Consider the following 15,408-nt stretch of genomic DNA (forward strand, 5'->3'; position numbering starts at 1 on the left):
TGAGCCACAGGCCGGCCCCAGCCCTCTCTTGTATTTTCAACATCTCCCTCTAAATCTCTAAATCAGAGTCCTCTCATTAACTTTTTATTTTTCTTTTTTTTTTTGGTGGCTAGCTGGTACTGGGATCTGAACCCTTGACGTTGGTGTTATCAGCACCACGCTCTAACCAACTGAGTAAACCAGCCAGCTCAATAACCATTAACTTGTTTAAATGTTCAAGTCTCTCTCATTATTAAAAGAAATGCCACTACTCAACTCCTTACCTTCCTCCAACTACCCACCCACACCTCTCCTCTTCATAGCAAAACTTCTTGAAAGAGTATCTATACTCAGTTTGTCCATGTCACCTCCCAGTCAGTCCTCAGCTCTCTGCAATCTGCCACTGCCATCACACTGTTAAGCATATCTCCCCAAAGGCACCAATAATCTCCATGTTGCGATATCTGACCTGCTTCTTCAGCTTCACCTTACTTAATACTTATAGTACTAATTGTTGGCTGTCCATTCAGCTTCTATTTCTCCATTTTTTATAGCAAAACCCCAATTTTATTACTTTGTCCTAATGTGTTTCTGGGAAGGGTGACCCCCAACTTAAGGGTAGATAGTTTCTGGGCCAATCAGAGCATGGCTTTCCCCGGGTGATTGTTATGGTCCAGGGCGGGCATATGAACCAAACTAGCTCAATCAGATTAAAAAGAACTATGATTGGGAAGAGACGACCTCTCTCTCCCTTTTATTCTTGCTCTCTCTCTTTTATGTAAGATATCTCTTTAAAATTTAATCTAGTTTTAGTGGGCATTTTTATATTAATTTCACCCTAAACCTAAACTTATACATTTAACCCTCCTGACCATTCCTCTTCTTGAAATATTCTTTGGCTTCTAAGACACTTACCATCCCACCAATCCTGGTTTTCCTTCTACTGCTCTGGCTACTACGTCTCAAACTCCTAAGTGGAGGGGGCGTTGGTTTTTTTTAAAGAATGAGAATATTGTTGAGTGTAATGACATAAAGAAAATTTTCTAAGGAGCTCCCCAATAGTAAAGAAATTTAATAAAGCTAGGAGGTAAAAGTCTCATTAACTAATAAACCAATCAATAGTGTTGCACCAAGGTCAACACTTGTAAATATGACTATATTATCTACTTTATCATTTTAAATGAGAGACCGCTAGTGGTTACCAGTGTATCATGGAGAAAAAGACCCTAATGACAAAGAAGTTCTATGCTGCAAATCCTGTTGCTGCTGCTTGGGGCCAGTTACTTGGGAGGAGGGCTCTGGGGGGCTCCAGTGTTTCTAGCAAGTCTCTTGGCCCATCCCTACAGCAGCCATAGGGCCATGTATGTCATGCAGGCTCCTCTGAGCCCTGCAGAGTAACACAGGAGGGAGTAAGTCTGGCAGGTTCAACCTATCCCGACTGCCCAGGACTGTCTCGGAGAAAGGCTGGGGCAACATTCTTGGTGACTGCATGTAGGAAGAGCCTGCCCATCAGGTATAATCAATGGGCTAATCATGCATGGAGTTACAAAGAACACAACACTGTGTTCTAGCTCTTTGGTCAAAGACATAAAGTAGGTCTTATTTATTTTTATTTCTCTCATCACAAAGCACAGTACATGGTAAATATTAAAACACTCAGCAAATATTTGTTGATTTAATGAAGAGAGGCTGACATTGTATGTTCTGAAGAATCTGGTCATAAGAATGAGTCAGATAGAGAGGGAAATGCAGGGGTTGAAGGCACTGGTTTTGGAGTCAGAAAAGACCTCAGTTCAAGAACCACTGGCCTCTGCTTCCCATATCTTGAAAATGGAGGTGATAACATTTGCCTTAGAGGGTTGTGTGTGATGTTTAGATGACACATGTATCTCATTTATGCAGTATGACAACGCTGATGTGTTTTATAGACACCAATTACTCTTTCTGTTTCTGTCCTTCCTACGCAGGGGTTATGCCTACCTTATTTGTTTTATTATAGCTAGTAAGAGCACAGCATATACACTCAAAAATATCTGCTGAATAGATGAGTAAAAAGGGATTCAAGAGAATTTCTAAGAAATTGAGAACAAACGATTAGAGCAAACTCTCCTCATATATTCTAATATAAATACTTTAAAATGCCCATTTTTCTTTTCCTCTCCCAGATTTTCTGCATATTCATTAATGGAAATCCTACCTTTATTTACTTCTTAGTCTTCATTATGACCAAAGCTACACAAATATAAACTACCTTCATAAAGTTTTTGTATGATTTTAAAACTTTAATGGGGGCTGGCTGGTTAGCTCAGTTGGTGAGAGCGCAGCTTTATAACACCAAGGTCACTGGTTCAGATCCCCGTACTGGCCAGCCACCAAAAAAACAAAAAACCAAAAAACAAGACTTTAATGGCTTGAGTAATTGGTATGATAAAATAAGCCTTTAATAGCACACGTATTAAAGTTGGAGCAACTATACAGATATATGTATTTTCACATTTTCAAATCCTGTGACAAACGGGAAATGGGTTTATGTACATGAGAAAGTTAACTACATTCTATTCTTACTCATCCTGAATTTCACATTTGCTAGAAGGAAATAGTATTTGTGTACCAGAAGGATCTCTGATCGGTTCTACTACAAGTATAACAGAATAAGGGTTTAAAACTAAGTGAACATTATAAAAATCACATATTGCATTTGTTAGTCAAATTTTCTAAGTATTTACTAAAAATTTTCTAAGTATACTTTTTTTTTTTTTTTGGCAGCTGGCCGATAAGGGGATCTGAACCCCTGACCTTGGTGTTATCAGAACCATGCTCTAACCAAATGACTTAACAGGCAGCCCCTGAAATTTTTCCAAATGGGTAAATTATAACTAGGACATGTAGGAGACAAGAAATAGAACTTAACTGATTTCTTTTTGTTAACATCCTTTCTTTAAGGCCACAAATATGTGAGTAGGTGGTACAATGTGCTACAACTATAGTTATTAAATAAACCTTTCTGAATCTCCCAACAATTTAACAGAGGTAGTAACATGCATCTGAATGACATGCTGGCTTATATATACATAAAGGAATTCTGGTTCTCAAAGTGCTTTATCTTCAGCCAGTTTAATATATCTGGCAAAGCTCTAAATACAGACTAAGTGATTTATAATTATAAAGGTTAAATTGAATTGTGGAAATAAAAGTATTACTGAGGTAATATTAAAATATAGCTGTGAGGGCTGGCCCTGTGGTGGCTCACTCCGGAGAGTGCGGCGCTGGTAGCGCCAAGGCCGCGGGGTCGGATCCTATATAGGGATGGCTGGTGCACTCACTGGCTGAGCGTGGTGCAGACCACACCATGCTGAGGGTTGCAATCCCCACCAGTCAAAAAAAGAAAAAAATATATAAATATATATAGCTGTAAATGAGAACAAAAATATTTTAAATTACCAGAAAATATATTTCTTTTGCCTATTTAAAAATATAAGAAATCAGGTTGTCTTCACTCTCTCTCTCCACAAGCCATCATTTTTAAATGGCTATGAGCCTGGGACTTAGTAGATTTTTTATTTCCTGCAATGTGTAGTTTAGCTGATAGATGCCAAAGAAACAATGTGAAACTAAAAAACAGGGAAAATCAAAGTAGCACTTTTCATTTGGGAACCATCTCTCTCTGGATCCTTGAAGAAGATATGGTGACCCAGATGTTAGGACCTGACCCTTCAGCTGCCCACAGGAACATAAAACATCACAGAACTTCACATGGAGGATTTGCTCATTTTAGAAAGCACAGTCTGTGGCCAAGACAAAAATCAGAGTCCCACAGCCCTTAATGTGAGGACCAAACACTCTATAGCAAAAGTGGAGGAGAGACAAATCAAACTTTAAAGTGAGAAAGACAGTATGGATGTGGTGGTTTTTGTCAAAATCCAAGGTGGGGGCTCGCTAGCTGTAGTGGATTGAATTGTGTTCCCCAAAACTCACTGAAGCTTGAATTGTGTCCCCCAACTTTTATGTATTAGGAACTTAGCCCCCACTGTGACTGTTAGGAAGGTGGGAAATCCTATTATGGTAAATGAAAGATGGAGCCTTGAAGAGGTGACTGGATTGTAGGAACACACAGTAGTGAATGGATTAAAAATGGTGGTCAAGGGCTTGGTTCTGAGGGCTTGAAAAGAAGAGGAGAATCTGTCTTTCTCTCTATCTGCTTCCACCACCTTGCAATGTGAGAACCCTGGGTCACTATCATCACCACTAGATGGACTTTGGACTGCTCAGCCTCAGACACTCTAAGCAATAAATTTCATTTTCTCATAAATCACCCAGTTCTATGTATTTTATTATAAGAAACAGACACAAACTAATACACTAGCTATGGATATCATTGCTTGAATCATCATTGTGGTTGTGAGAAAAATATCAGAAAGGTCTTAAATAGCTGAAGAATTGTATTGTTTTGAGAAAATTTTTAAAAAATATTGTCCCTGTGCCTGTGTTAGAAAATGACCCAAAGAAATGTTGCCCATCTAGTTCTAAAGCCATGAAGATCTCTCGTTTTCCAAAAGCAACAGAAAGAAAGATAATTCATAATATTTGCCGCTCTTTGTTTTTAAGATGACCGGTAAGGGGATCTCAACCCTTGGCTTGGTGTTGTCAGCACCACACTCAGCCAGTGAGCTAACCGGCCATCCCTATATAGGATCCGAACCCGTGGCCTTGGTGTTCTCAGCACCGCACTCTCCCGAGTGAGCCATGGGCTGGCCCAATATTTGCTGCTCTTGAAACATTTTCTCTTTTTGTATAAATTTTATAAAACTAGGTTTATAAAATAAAATACATAGGAAACAAAAGCAAAATAAAGTAAACCAATTTCCAAGCAAGGTAGTTAAGGTAAATCAAACCATGTTGGAAACTCCAATTGTGGCTTCATTTTGAGTATTGCCTGTTCTTGTTAAAATGAAAGCAATCTGGAAATATCTATACGTATACATATGCACAAATACATGTATATGGAATGATACCCCAAATTCACAGAAACTAGCCACAAGAGGGCGCTTCCACAATGGAAAGAAACCACCAAGCTGTGATTTCCATTAGATGCTTGTTTGAGTAAGTGTTGGGCACACATTTTCAAACTTTTAAAGAGAAATTCCTATTCCAGGTCCTTTATTTTTCTACAGACATAAGCTTGCCAGATGCTCATATTTTAAGGGTGTCTATGCATAACTTAGAGTCCAAATCTTTTTAACTAAAGAGTCAACTTATCTAGTACTCAGTAAATGAGTCCTTACACTATTAAATGCAGATTAAAATGACGAACAGTAAAAATGCCATGTTGTACATAGAATGTTATAAAATGTGTTTAGAGGGCCTGGCCCGTGGCTCACTCGGGAGAGTGTGGTGCTGGTAACACCAAGGCCATGGGTTCGGATCCCATATAGGGATGGCCAATTCACTCACTTCGGAGAGCATGGTGCTGACAACACCAAGTCAAGGGTTAAGATCCCCTTATCGGTCATCTTTTAAAAAAAAATGTGTTTAGAGCCAAGTACCAGGCTTAGGAAAACTATGTTAGTGAAACAGAGAAACCAGATTTCTTTCTATCATCACCACTTTTAGCTGCTGTATTTTAGCACATTTTAAAGCCTAGCACACATGAGAGTGGTTTTACTTTAAAATAAATTAAAATATAACAGTTCCATTTAATTACTATTAGAAATGAAATGTCAGTATCTCTACCTAGAGAGACTTCCTTGATCAGCTCAGCAGCAGCATGACAACCCTGAACAAGTATTCTGGTCCAGGTGGACAGATCCCGATGTGTCTCCACCCTGAAGAGATGCATCTCAATGCCCTGCCGAGAGCCTGTCCTGGTAGCAAATGTAAGGTCAGATCCAAGTGAGGGAGATCGACATCCGGAGCCAGAATGAACCAACCTAGGACCACAAACAGAGAAGAGAACAAAAATAATTACTGCATTATGCTTACTGATAAGCAAAAACTTATAAAAGCCATCAACAGCTTTTGGATAAGTACATTTCAAAACACAATTATAGTCTCTGAAGCAGATACCATTCTGTTTTCCCATAAAATGACCTCTGGTGTCACAGTAAGAAAGGATACTGGGCTGGATGGACCGATTTCCCACAGGCTCTTTTATGCTCCCAAGAGCTATGCATATCAAAAAGATATAATTTTGATTAGGAAATAATAAGCAAATCATCAGTGATAACTTCAGAGGGAAAATAAGAAAAAAACTTATGGGTAATAGCATTTCAAACTTTTTAGCCAAAGAACTTCGAATAGCAGAAGCCAGTAAAGGGCTGGCCCATGGCTCACTTGGGAGAGTGTGGTGCTGATAACACCAAGGCCACGGGTTCGGATCCCTACATAGGGATGGCCGGTTAGCTCACTTGGGAGAGCGTGGTGCTGACAACACCAAGTCAAAGGTTAAGATCCCATTACTGGTCATCTTTACAAAAAAAAAATAGAAAGAAGAAGAAGCCAGTGATAGGGAGGGATTGTAGCTAGTAAAGACCCACAGCAAACACAGATCTAGGTTTTATGTTAAAAATTCATGCTGCTTTTGCATTTGACTCTAAAGTTCCTTGACCTATGAAAAAATGTTATGTGGAAAAAAAATAATTCTAGAATAAATAAAACAAACAAAAAAAACTCCTAAACTAATAAGTGATTACAGCAAGGTTACAGGATATAAGATTAATATACAAAAGTCAGTTGCTTTGAAGAATTGGAATTTGAAATTAAAAACATAATATGATTTATATCAGTACCAAAAAATAAAATACTTAGGCATAAATTTAACAAAGTATGTACAAGATCTATATGAGAAAAACTATAAAACTTTGATGAAAGAAAAGAAAATTTAAGTAAATAAATATTTCATTTTCATAGGTAGAAAGACTCAATAATTAAGACATCAATTCTCCCCAATTGATCTACAGATTTAATGCAATCCTAATTAAAATCCTAGTTAAAAAAGCTATTTTGTGGATATTGACAAACTGATTCCAATGTTTATATGGAAATGCAAAAGACCCAGACAGAAAATACAAGAATAAAGAACAAAATTTGAGGACTGGCACTAACTTTAAGACTTAGTATGAAAGCTACAGAAATCAAGACAGTGTGGAATTGGCAAAAGAATAGACAATTAGACCAATGGAAGAGAACAGAGCCCAGAAACAGACCCACACAAATGCTGTCAACTGATCTTTGACAAAGGAGCAATTGCAAAGGCAATTCAATGGAGAAAGTCTTTTCAACAAATGGTGCTGGAACAAGTAGACATCCATACACACAAAAAAAACAGTCTAGACACAGACCTTACCTTTCACAAATATTAACTCAAAATGGATCTTAGATCTAAATGTAAAACACAAAACTATACAATTTCTAGAAGATAAAATAGGAGAAAATCTAGGTGATCTCAAAAGATGAAACACTAAAAATATAGTCCATGGGAGAAAAATTGATATGTTATAGACTTCATTAAAATTAAAAACTTTTGTTCTGCAAAAGACACTGTTAAGAGAATGAAAAGACAAGCCATAATTACAGAAAATATTTGCAAAACACATATCTGATAAAGGTCTGGTATCCAAAATATACAAAGAACTCTTAAAACTCAACAATTAAGAAAACAAAAAACCCAGATAAAAAATGGGCAAAAGACCTACTTCTTGGTATATATCCAAATGAACTGAAAACAGGATCTTGAAGAGATATTTGCACATCTATGTTCATTGCAGCATTATCCACAATAGCCAAGAGGTGGAAGCAACCTAAATGTTCATCGACAGAAGAATGGATAAAGAAAATTGGATATATACATTCAATGGAATATTGTTCTGCCTAGAAAAGGAAATCCTGACATAATCTACCATGTGGATGAACCCTGAGGACATTATTCTAAGTGACATAAGCCAGTCACAAAAGGACAAATACTGCATGATTCTACTTATATGAGATATCTAAAGTAGTGAAACTCACAGAAACAGAAGGTAAAATGTGGTTACCAGGGGTTGGGGGAGAGGAGGAAATGGAGAGGAGCTGTTCAACGGAGTTTCAGTTTTGCAAGATGAGAAAGTTCTAGAGATCTGTTGTACAACAATGTGTATATAGTCAATACTACTGTACACTTAAGAATAGTTAAGATGGTAAATTTTATGTTATGTGTTTTTTACCACAAAGAAAGCAATCTCTGGAGTTAGCAAAACTGGAGGGAAAAAAAAAAGGGTGAAAGATCTGAACACGTACCTCACCAAGAAGATATATATATTGCCAATAAGCATATGAAAAAATGTTCAACATCATATTTCAATAGGGTATCTTAAATTAAAACAATGAGATACCACTACACACCTATCACCACGACTATAGTTCAAAATGTGGACAACACCAAATGCTGACAAGGATGTAGAACAATAGGAATTCATTGCTGGTGGGAAAGCAAAATGGTACTTCCAAAATGGCCAGACCATTTTGCCTGACAGTTTGACATCTTCTTACAAAACTAAACATACTTTTACCATATGATCTAGCAACGTGTGTTCCTTGGTATTTACACAAATGAGTTGACAACTTATGTCTACACAAAAACCTGCACACAAATGTGCACAACTGGAAAAATGCCCTTTACTGAATGGAGAAGAGCACAGGAAAAACAGGTTTTTAGGGGAAGTACACAGTTTGTTTTTAGAACTACGGAGTCTGAGACAGCTATTATCAGTTTCTGCCGTGATGTCTAGCTGCCTGCTCGACATCCATTCTTCCTTAGAAATAGAAGGCTGCTTTTATCCTGAATGACAGTATCCACAGATAAAAGACTACTCCCCAAACTCCTTTGCAGAGAGATTTGACCATTGCGTTGTAAGGTGATATTATTGGGTAGGATTTCCAGGAAAGCCCCATAAGAGAAGAAACAAGGCAGCAGGAATGTGGCCCTTTTGTCCTTCTCCCCTGCTTCCTCCTCCTGCCTATAACTTAGATATGATGGCTGGCACTTCCAGTAGCCATCTTGAGCTACTGTGAATTTTCAGGTATGTGAATTATATCTCAGTAAATCTGTTATAATAAAAAAACTGAGCACAATAGGAGAATATAGTGAACTAACTCAATATTATGGAGGAGGTCCAGTTTCTTATAATGACAAAAACATTACCATGATGGTGGAAGTGGGTGATAGAGATAATGTGAAGGACAACATTATTGGAAGAGAGGAGGTTAAGGAACTGAGAGTTCAGAGTATTATAAGTATCATCTACCTGGATATTAAAATTTAAAAAAATTCTAAGATTAGTAGGGGAGAGGAGAAGAAGGGAGAAAGAGGGAGGAAAGGAGAGAAGACAGAAAGGCAGACAGAAAGAGAGAGACAGAAACAGAAAGAATAAACATGAACCAGGTGCTTAAAATCTTTAAGGAACAGGACAGAATGGCCTAGTAGTCTATAGATGATGCCAAAAAGGAAAGCATTCAGGTGGTATACTTTCAAGGTATGAACTTCAAAGAAGTTGGGGGATTTTAGGGAGGAGGAAGGAGGGAGGAACAATGGACTGAAAAGGTGACAAGGAGCAAAGAGGACACCTACCCTATTTCCAACCCCAGAGATAAGTGGGATGTGGAAGAGAAAATAGCTAACTTTTGAAAGGACAGAGGGAAGCACTGTCCTTAGGGGAAAGCCAGATTTCTAGGAAAAAGGTAAGGGGAATCTTCAGAGAAAAGGTTAGGGATATGAAAGACTTTACTAATGAATGAGTGAGTTTCAGAGGGCAAAGTGGAAGATTTTGGGCAAGGGGGCTAAGACTGGGTCAGATTAGGGTACAGCCTATAGATTCAGCTAGTGTCTTCTTCATTCAGGGAAACCACAGGAGAAAAGGCCAAGAACAAGACCAATTCCTAAGTATAACTCTAACAAAGGGTCAAAGTTTTGGCCTCACACCTCTCTATTGATATCCCTTGTCCCAGAATTCTCAATGTGTTCTTAGCAAAGAGAAAAAGTGAAGCAAAGGCTTTTGTCACTTTTTTGTTTTTTGTTTTTTTGGTGGCTGATGGGTATGGGGATATGAAACCTTTGACCTTGGTGTTAAAACACGGTGCTCTAACCCACTGAGCCAACCAGCCAGCCCTTTTGTTCTTCTGGATAAGCTGTTAAAATAAATGAAACGAAGAACACTGAATAACTCCTGAGACAAGTAACTCAACTTTTATGGAAAATCTTAATCCTAAGGAGCAGGTCCAATGTTTGAGAAAACACTGGGCTATGTGACTCGATGTTACTCTCAGGGTTAGTGAATATTTTATATTTCAAAGAAGAACACTTGCTAGATATGAAAAATTAAGATAAGATGCAATCTCTCTTCTCTAACAGAATTTCAATATTCACTGGGAAACATCACATTTATCACTTGGACTGAATGCCAACAGTCAGATAAATAAGAGAGGCTGTCACACAAACTTCTTCCTTATCTGATGAGTTGAAGCCAGAAGCTACTATCAGCTGCTGCGTTTCAACGATGCTCACAATGAACATTTCTTCATTTGTCTAACTCCTTGTTGACTGCAGCAGACACCATTACTTCTGATAAATGTTGTGCCTGTGAACTTTGCTAGTCTAATCTGCTCTAAAAGCTTACGTTTTGAGGTGGGAAGCTCTTCTTAGGCTGTGCAAATTATGATCAGGATGGGAGATAATTCATTTTTGCTCCATTGGATGGCCAATGAAAACTGATTTTTTTCCTAAACTTTGGAACTCTCCCTACTACTGGGCTACCACTCATGACTCCCATTCACTTGAAATGTGATACTATCATGTTTAATTCCATTACATTTTTTTAAAAAGTGCCATCTTTTTACTTTAAAAGTGAGTTCCAATTCATTTTTGGGGGGTAGCTAGTGATGCTCCTTGTAATATTTTTGAGTATAACAAAATGAGAGCTTGAACTAATCATTTTGGAGAGAACGTTAAAATCAAAGTATGGGACAGCATGGTAGTACACAGAATAAAACTTTGAGAAACAATAAGCAAGACAGAACCTTACAGCTTCGCTCATACTCCTTACATATTCTGCCCCATGAGATGTCCATAAGAAGAGGGTTTCAAGGACGAAGATAAGAAATGTAACAGTCATGAACTAAAAACTTTTTAGACAAAAGGGAAAGAGCAAAATATTGCCTAAGAAAGTACTGTTAATGAAACATAGTTTAAAAATCCTTAACTAACAGTGAAAGACATCCCACAAAGAAATCCCAAGCCCAGATGAATTTATTGGTGAATTCTACCAAATACTTGAAAAAGAATGCCACATAAAAAAAAATAATAATAATAATGCCAAATCTTTATAAACTCTTCCAAAAAACAAGAGAAGGGAACACTTCCCAACTCATTCTATGAGGCTAGTAATACCCTAACAACAAAACCAAAAACATCACAAGAAAAGAAAACATGGATGGACTTGGAGAACATTGTGTTAAGGGAAGTAAGCCAGGCACAGAAAGACAAATACCATATGATCTCATTCATTTGTGGAACCTAAAAAAAAAAAAAAATGTTGCTATTACAGAGGCAGAGAGTAGAACAGTAGTTAGCAGAGACTGTGGGTGAGGGAAGGGAAAACAAGGAGAGGTTGAGGTACAAAGTTCAGTTAGGTAGGAGGAATAAGTTCTGATGTTCTATTGTACAGGAGGGTGGCTATGGTTAACAGTTAAGTTTTGCATATTACATAATAGCTAGAGGAGAGACTTTTTAATGTTTTCACCACAAAGAAATGATAAATGCATGAGGTGAATGACACATTAATTACCTTAACCTGATTATTATACAACATATATATGTATCAAAACATCAGATTGTACCCCTTAAGTATGTATAATTACAACATGTCAACTAAAATTTTTAAAAACAAGAGGAAAGAAAACTACAGACCATTATCTCTTATGAATACAGACACAAAATTCCTCATCGAAATAGTAGCAAATTGAATCTAGCATGACCAAGCAGGATTTATCCCAGAAGTGCAAGGTTGGCTTTACATCACAAAATTAATTAAGGTAATATACCATATAAGTAGAATAAAGCACAAAAACCATGTGATCATTGTCATAGACAATAAAAAAAAAAAGCATTTGACAAATCCAAAAATCTTCCAGGATAAAAACACTCAACAAATGTGGAACAGAAGGGAACTTCCTCAATATGATAAAAGGCATCAATGAAAAATACTCAGCTGACAACATACTTACTGGTAAAAGACTAAATGTTTTCCTGATAACACCGTGAACAAGACAAGGATTATGCTTGTGCCACTTCTAGTCAACATTGTACTGGAGGCTCTAGTCAGGGTAATTAGGCAAGAAAATAAACAAAAGCCACCCAGAATGTAAAGGAAGTAGTAAAACTATCTCTGTTTGCAGAAAACGTGATCTTGTATATAGAAAGTCCTAAGAAATCCACTAAAAACCTATTAGAACTAATAAACGAGTTCAGCAAGGTTGCAGAATACAAAATCAAGAAAAAAATCAATATATTGATTGTATATTCTAGCAATGAACGATTCAAAAAGGAAATTAAGATGATTTCAAATAGCATCAAATGAAAAAATACTAAGGAATACATTCAACAAAAGAAGAATAAAACTTCTACTCTGAAAACCACAAAACATTGCTGAAAGAAATTAAAAGCTAAATAAAAAAGACATCCAGTGTCATGAATTGGAAGATTTAATATTATTAAGACAGCAATACTTGCCCAAATTGATCCACAGATTCAACACAATCCCTATCAAAATTTCAGCTGCCTTTTTTTTTTTTAACAGAAACTGACAAGCTCATCCTAAAATTCATATGGAAATGCAAAAGACTCAGAATCACTGAAACAATCTTGAAAAAGAAGAACAAATCTAAAGGATTCACATCTTCTGATTTTAAAACTTACTGCAAAGCTATAGAATTGAGAGTCCAGAAATAAACCCTCACATTTATGACCAATTAATTTTTGAAAAGAGTACCAACAGAGTTCAATGGGGAAAGAATAGTCTTTTTAACAAATGGTACTGTGATAACTGAATATTCACATGCAAAAAGATGAAGTTTGACCATTACCTTACACCACATACAAAAATTAGGTAAAAGATCGAAATGTCCAAGCTATAACTATAAACCTTTTATAAGAAAATATAAGAGTAAATCTTTGTGACCTTGGATTAGGGAAAGCTTTCTGAGATATGATGCAAAGAGTGTAAGTGATTTAAGAGATAACATTTATCAACTGATGATCAATGTGGTATATCTATACAATGGCATATTTTTCATTTAATGTAAATTTTTAGTAATTTTCTTAGTGATTACCTTGGGAATTACAATTAACATCTTAAATTTGTAATAACCTTGTTTGAATAATACCAATATCATTTTGATAGTCTATCAGCACTCTGCTCTTACACGTATCTGTCCTTCCCCTTTACATTGTTATTGTCATAGATTTCATCTGTATTCAGCCATAAAAAGTCATGAAGTTGTAATACATGCTACAACATGGATAAAGCTTGATAACGTTATGCTAAGTGAAAGAAGCCAGAAAAAGGCAAATCTGTAGAGACAGAAAGTAGATTAGTGGTTGCAGGGGCTGGGGGGAGAGGGCAATAGGAGTTTCTTTCCAAGATGATGAAAGTGTCTTAACATTGATTGTGGTGATGGTTTCACAACTCTGTGAACATCCTAAAAACCATTAAATCTTTTTTTAAAGTTTATTTATTTAATTGTACATTTTTATGGGGTATAGTTTGTTGTTTTAGTATATGCATATATTTGATAATGATCTAATCAGAATAATGAGCATATCAATCATCTAAACATTTATCATTTCTTTGTGGTTAAAACATTCAAGATCCTCTTTCTGTCTATCTTGAAATATACAATACAATATTATTAGCTATAGTCACCCTGGAGAACCAGAACTTATTCTTCCTATCTAACTGTAATTTTGTAACTTGGTATCTGTTCACCAATCTTGTCCTTTCCCCCACCCTCTCTTCCCTGCCTCTGGTAACCACTATTCTATTCTTTATTTTTTTTAACTGTTTCTTAATTGATGCATGATAACTGTGTATATCTATACAGTACAATGTGATATCTGGGTACATTTATACAATGTGCAATTACCATGTCAGGGTATTTAGCATATCCATCACCTCAAACATTTGTCACCTCTCTTGTTGGGAACATTCAAAATCCTCTCAATTAGCTACTTGAAGTTATATAGTAATTTCTTGTTGATTGCAGTCTCCCTATATTGCTATAGCACACTATATCTTATTCTTCCTATTTAAAAAACAATAAATCTTATACTTTAAATGGGTAAACTGTATGGTGAGTTATATCTCAATAAAACTGCCAAAAAAAGTGAAGTATACATGTGGAAAAAAAACAAGAAAAGTCATTTTCCTTAAGGTCTTTAAACTATGGAATATTTTGTTTCATGACAACCCTTTAATATAGTTTAATCTATTCACTTCTTATAAAAATATTTTTCCTATTTTTAAGAAGTGTTAAAAATAACACAGTATAACAGAACAAACATACTACTTCATTTATAAGGAATCACTCAATGTTTTCCATACAGGATTTTTAAAAACTTGGTGAGGAATGTACACCAATAAAAATAAATAAAATGGCCTGTTCTTAGCTTCATTATAGGCTGTATACCTATAATATTTTTCTACAAATTTGCTGGTTCCTCCTTTATTCTTATAGTAGTAACCTAAGCAAGAAGATATCTAAGAGCAAATACATGTTCTCAAGGAGTCACTGTTGGTTCAGATAATAAAGGCAAGAGCAACTCTCAAGGAAAAGGCAATTTCTTCTAATCTACCAATTTGGCTCAGCCAGGTTAATTATCATACTTCTCAATCCTGGCTGTACACTAGAATCACCTGATGCATAGCTTTTAAAACCTACTGATGTCTGGCTCATTCCTCAAAAAATCAGATTTAATTGGTCTAGGTTGGGGCTCAGGCAACCTTATTTTATTAAAAGCTCTCCAGATGATTCAAATGTGTAGCCCTAACAGAGAACCACTACACCAGTGGTTTGCCAACTTTTTGGCCTGAGGACCAAACTCTTAAAAACTAGTGAGTACTTCAAAATGCTTTTATTTACATAGGTTATACTGATTGATAGTTACTATATTAGAAATTATCTGGGATCTTTTTTAAGCTACTTATTATTATTAATTCATTTGAAAATAAGGGCTGGCCAGCCACCATACAAACAAAAATAACAAACCTGTTGCAAGTTAATGTAATCTATTTTTATTAAAACAATTTTCCAAAACAAACAAAAACTTGATAAGAAAAGTGGCACTATTTTACATATTTTACAAATCTCTTTATTGTATAGCTTAATAAAATAGCTAAATTCTTA

At 36.2% G+C, this 15,408-nt stretch overlaps 1 protein-coding gene across 2 annotated transcripts in view; it reads right to left on the reverse strand.

Moving 5' to 3' along the window:
* SNTB2 (syntrophin beta 2) overlaps window positions 1-15,408 on the reverse strand; it is a 94,458-nt gene that overhangs the window by 11,801 nt on the left and 67,249 nt on the right. For both annotated transcript variants that reach the window (XM_063112369.1, XM_063112370.1), the window contains exon 5: window positions 5,710-5,906. In XM_063112369.1, coding sequence (XP_062968439.1) covers window positions 5,710-5,906 — 197 coding nt within the window. The remainder of the gene's footprint in view (window positions 1-5,709; window positions 5,907-15,408) is intronic.

Source organism: Cynocephalus volans, chromosome 10, assembly GCF_027409185.1.
Source record: "Cynocephalus volans isolate mCynVol1 chromosome 10, mCynVol1.pri, whole genome shotgun sequence".
In the NCBI taxonomy this organism is placed as follows: Eukaryota; Metazoa; Chordata; class Mammalia; order Dermoptera; family Cynocephalidae; genus Cynocephalus; species Cynocephalus volans.